At 39.2% G+C, this 5223-nt stretch overlaps 1 protein-coding gene across 1 annotated transcript in view; it reads left to right on the top strand.

Moving 5' to 3' along the window:
* The window catches only part of LOC107662677 (NF-kappa-B inhibitor zeta-like), an 8315-nt gene extending 4472 nt beyond the window's left edge, over positions 1–3843 (top strand). Inside the window, exons 8-12 of the mRNA XM_016452756.1 lie at positions 1311–1374; positions 1491–1660; positions 1739–1849; positions 1935–2102; positions 2795–3843. Of these exons, the coding sequence (XP_016308242.1) occupies positions 1311–1374; positions 1491–1660; positions 1739–1849; positions 1935–2102; positions 2795–2839 (558 nt within the window). The 3' untranslated portion in view covers positions 2840–3843. The remainder of the gene's footprint in view (positions 1–1310; positions 1375–1490; positions 1661–1738; positions 1850–1934; positions 2103–2794) is intronic.
* Positions 3844–5223: the final 1380 nt, after the last annotated feature.

Here is a 5223-nt window from a genome sequence, read left to right on the forward strand (position 1 = left end):
GGGGCGTGGCAGAGTCTTAACTTTGATAAAGAATATCTCTTTGGTTTTGAGACTTTAGTCTTTGCAACTTCAGGGATCTTATCTATGCACAATCAGCTTGTAACACTCCAAAGAGAAAGGAAAACTTGAAATCGCATCATATGACCCCTTTAAACAAATTGGATACGACCCACGAACATGTGAGCAGGAAAAAAGTGCATGGCTTCTAATATTCTCAGATCGGTTTCAGGCCTAATTCATATGTGGAAATAGATATGAATCGCATACGTGCATTTGCGTCTGCCATATAAGAGGATAGATCAGATATTCCCCTGTCAATGCGAGTAGTTCATCATTGAAAAAGCGATGGTGATCATTGATGTCGACTCATGTGAACGCTCTTCCAGGTCAGTACGCAGTGTTGCCAAGTCTGCTGTTTTCCTGTGGAGTTGGGCTATTTTTACACTGTTGCCACAGGTTGTTTTTTGTCCTCACGTTAAAGCGATCTGTCCCCCCCCCATTTCGACGGAGGGGGATCCACGCCGGAGGGGAGGACTGTGTAAATATGTGATTTTTAAACGAGTTTTGAATAGCAGTTGGTCTTGTTTTGTTTTGCAGACCTGGCAACCTATCAGTACGGCTACCCTAAGTTGTTTCGGCAAGTGTATAGTGTAAATGCAGATATATGGTTCATCTTATAAAAGAAGATTTAAGCTGGTCATCAGAAAAAAACTGATAGTCTACAAATTGGAATTGGGCATCAAGAACTGCAGTGCAAATGTGGCCTAATTGACTAGTCAGTTGTTGAACAGCTAGTTAACTAGTCACCCACCATGGCCTATCCCTGAAGTCATTAAGTTTATGTACAGTACAGTATTTCATTGTTAACCTGCGCGTGCATCTATTAGCCACTGTTTTTCCTCTTATCATTTTCTCATCATCTTTCAACAGTCCATGTCTATCATTTAATCAAATGCTCAGTGTTTATTTAACCAGCCACTCACCTACTTCCTCATAGCATGCTTGACTAATATGCATTTCCTCAAAAAAGAGGCACGCAACACAGGCAAAAAAATTCCCTTGACTGGCTGCACAAAACAACATCCTTTGATAAGGCTGGAAAACAAAATGCCTGTGTTTCTATCAGCCATTAACTGTTGACAGATCATGGTACGCAACCATCTCTGCAATCGTTAATGCTGCCACTCTTGGCTTTCATACAGAATCCCTCCCTTCTCCCAGAATGCCACAGTGTAGTACATGTTGAGATCTGTTTTCATGCTAGAGCTTTCTTGGGACTTGTAAGTACCAAACTCACTGTTTCCCTTCAGGCCATCCAGAAATCCATGCAGACTAGTGGGCGACAAGTCAACATGGAGGTGGTCAACTATGATGGTCAGTGTCTTTCAGAAACAAGATAATTTGTTCTAGTTAAGGGAGTATTTTATTTTTAATAAATTCATCAACAGTTGATGTTACAGCACATTAAAAAACATGTTTTGTGTTTGTAGGACTTACGCCTCTCCATGTTGCAGTCCTGTCCCACAATGCTGTAGTGCAGGAGCTGTGCTGTCACGGGACGCCCCCCTCTGCTCAGAATCTGGCTCTGCTGCAGAAGAGGAAGCTGCTTGGGGAGTGTATCAGCACTTTGTTGCTCATGGGCGCGTCGCTGGAAATGAAGGTGAACATTGTTTTGTTGCCGCTTAAGGTGTCATTGTGTGTGCTGTTCTAGACTGCATTTTCACCATTTTTCAAACAGGATCGCAAAAGTGGCCGCACCGCTCTGCATATGGCTGCTGAAGAGGCTAACGTTGAGCTTCTGCGCCTTTTTCTGGATCAGACCAACTACTTCTCTATTATAAACGCAAAGGTTAGTGAGCAGTGTTGTGTGGCACACTGACCTGCAGGCAGTCAGCCCTAGGGTTTGATGTGACCTCTCGTTGTGTGATTGGCAGGCATTCAGTGGGAACACAGCGCTGCACATGGCCAGCGCTCTGCAAGGCCGCCAGGCTCAAGTGGATGCGGTTCGATTACTGCTGAAACGAGGAGCCGATCCCAGTGCCAAGAACCTGGAAAATGAGCAACCGGCCCAACTAGTGCCCGACAGTCCGCTGGGAGACCAGGTCAGAGAACTCCAGTGCTAGTTTGACCTCTACAATAGGGATGGGCATTTTTCATGTCTTCTTTTTTGAGTACTGGAAAGCTCAGTAAAGCGATTAATTAATTAACTGAGGGGGCGGGGCGGGGCTATGTACGTCATGGAGAAAACTATTGTAATAAAAACAATCAAATTATTGATGAAAATATGATGGGGATAAATAACAAAATAATGCTAGTTATTATTAACAATGCATCATCCATATTTTTGAAAAAGAAACTTATGAAAACATATGAAACACATTTCAGTAATGTTGGGCATTGCCGTTTGAACTGTGAACTGAAGCTGAAGAGTAAACGAACTTCGGTAAACTGAGTCGCTTTGCTAGTGTGTTCATTTCCTGATCTAAATGCTTCTTGTATGAGATTAATCATATAAATACACAACATAAACGTAAAACTGCAACTTAAATCCATTTATACAAAATGATGTGAATACACAAGTGAACTTATTGTGCGTGTACTCTCATAGTCGCATATTAGTTCCTAAGACCTGCTTTTGAATAGTCATGTAGTGTTAAAAAAGAGAGAACTAGACTGGAGTAACGTTAATGAAACCGGTTTAAGCAGTTCAGGCAAAAGAGCCTCAGGCTCTTTGCATGACTCATTGATCCCATAGAGATTTCCAGTGACCCGTTTTTCTCTGTAATTTCCACAGGTGCGTCGGATCCTGAAAGGTAAAGGAGCACAGTCCCGCTCATGAGCGACCGTCCCATTCTTCCCTTCAGAATCGCTGTCAGTCAGGCAGTCCGGTCTGTGTACAGATTCATTTGCCACTTCAGGCAGATGTCGGTTGTTTCTGTGAAACAGTTTTATCATTGTTCACTACTGAGTAGTAGATGGTAAAGGAAAGTGAGAGCAACAGTTCAGAGAAGCTACCTGGCATTAGAAGAGGAATCCAGTGTTATGAGGAAGTTCAGGAAGGATTATTCAGAAAGTAATAATAAATGAAAGACAGCGTTAAAGAGAAAGAAAATTAAATCGTGCTGTCATCCAGATTCACTGGATTGAACAGTGAATCTTCTCTTGTTCAGTAGCAGATCTGAAGTGTTGCATTTGGCTCTGGTGTGTAAAAGGTTGTAAACTATAATCTCTAAACAATGTAACTACATCCGTATTGTTGTTATTATTATTACTCTTATGTGTGTTTTGTCAGAAGGTTTGCACGTTAAACATGATCAACAGTCTTTACCTGAGATGGTAATCAGTAACTTTAAACCTGTTAAACCAGAACGTCCCTGATTGTTGGCTTAAGGCGTGTTTCAGCATGTTATTTTGGGACTTTCTTCCATCAATAATTAACTTTTTGTGCAGTCATGTGACTCTCTAGAAGTCGTCTAATTATCCTGGATTATTATTCTGATTTTTATTATTATTTTTCTATTGTAACTTCTATTCTCAGAATCAACAGTAAAACCCACATAAAAATAGGGTTAAAGGTGTTTATTTATGAAGACAGAAAGAGACTGTTTTAGTGCATTATAACAGCTCATATTAAACATATCTGAATGATATTGCTGATGTATATGTTTTTGTGGTGATGGGATAAGTATATATTGTTATTTTGTATGTATATTATGTCATTCAGCATTATCTTTCCGTTGTGCTTCAGTAGTGGGTTAGTGTTTGCTTTGCAGGTCACTTGATATTCTGAGTTTGAATTGCCAGCTGTAATTCAGTCTTAAATAAAGTTTCCTTTTTAGTGTCTGCTGTTCTCATGAGAATTTCAGTCATGTCAGGAGGCTGAAACAGAACTAGAATCGCATTTCAGAAGAGTGTCAAAACAGAAGAGCAGAAAACTGATCCAGACCAGGAAATAATCACGCTGTTTTTATCTCAGTACAACTTATAGGAAATAATGGAAGAGACCAAAAGATTGCAATAATAGTAGTAATGTGAATGATGGCTGTCCATTATTGGCACAGTGATTACCTGTTACAGTGTTTACTTGGTAAAGCATTTGTCAAAGCCGTGTTCATCTGCTACTAAACTTTGACCTTTAAATTTCTTTAAAATCATCACAATGACCAAAATGCTACATTCATATACATACAATAGGCACACAGAAGACACTGAGAATAGATTTGAAAAGTATATCCCAGGAGCTTCCCCTCACTTATGTAAGCTGACCATTTATATAAGAGGAAAGCACAATAAGTCATTGTGTAACAGATGGAAGATTTCCTCATATTCTGACTGGAGAATCCGGTGAAACTCTAGAGGACTTTTGGGAACCAACAAAAGTTTTAAATCATCAGCTATAACCTCGACTTCTGCATTTCCTTGTATTTTTCCTGCTTCAGTTCTTACACATCACATTGCTGCACAATTCTTGTGTTTTTCTTGTGTATATAAATAACCTTGATAGAAACATAAAACCACAATATTTTCACAGTTCACTGAACCTCAAGTTTCATTAACCTAAACCAGGACACATCAAAAAGTCCCTCATACTGAACAAGATTTTTTATTCAGTGTCAATGTCTTTGTGTGTTTACATGCACATTGTTTAATTTCAATAGTAAAAAAAAAAGATACAAGCAGGACGAAGATTATTCAAATAAAGATCAGTTTGTGTGAATATGAAAATCCTGTGAATGTGATCATTGCCTACAACCGCAGTTTCATTGGTCTGTGGTGTTTAAATAATAATCAGTAATAATCAAGCCCAATTTAAGATTCAACTATTGATTGACCGATTGCTCATTCACTTTCCTCAATACTTGCCCTCATTGTCTATAATCAAAAACACATTGTTAATAAGAGATTATTAACAACTACATGAACAAATCAAACTCAATACATTATCATACTAAAACTAGTAAAGCTTTATTCACTACACATTCCTCAGGTGTGTCTGTTTAATGTGATTTAAGTGTGTGCAGTAAAAACACAATATAAACAAGTTGGACGTGTCTGATGTGGCACGCTATTGTCTGGAGGAATTCAAGCAGGCTCAATCTTACGGTGAGCGTGATTTCACCAAGTACAACATGTTCCTGGATCAACATCCTTGTTGATCCTGGAACATCATTCCAATCAACCAATCAGAATTGAGGGATAACTTTTCAGGAAATATCTGTTTTA

Source organism: Sinocyclocheilus anshuiensis, unplaced genomic scaffold (assembly GCF_001515605.1).
Source record: "Sinocyclocheilus anshuiensis isolate Anshui unplaced genomic scaffold, SAMN03320099.WGS_v1.1 scaffold1787, whole genome shotgun sequence".
Classification (NCBI taxonomy): Eukaryota; Metazoa; Chordata; class Actinopteri; order Cypriniformes; family Cyprinidae; genus Sinocyclocheilus; species Sinocyclocheilus anshuiensis.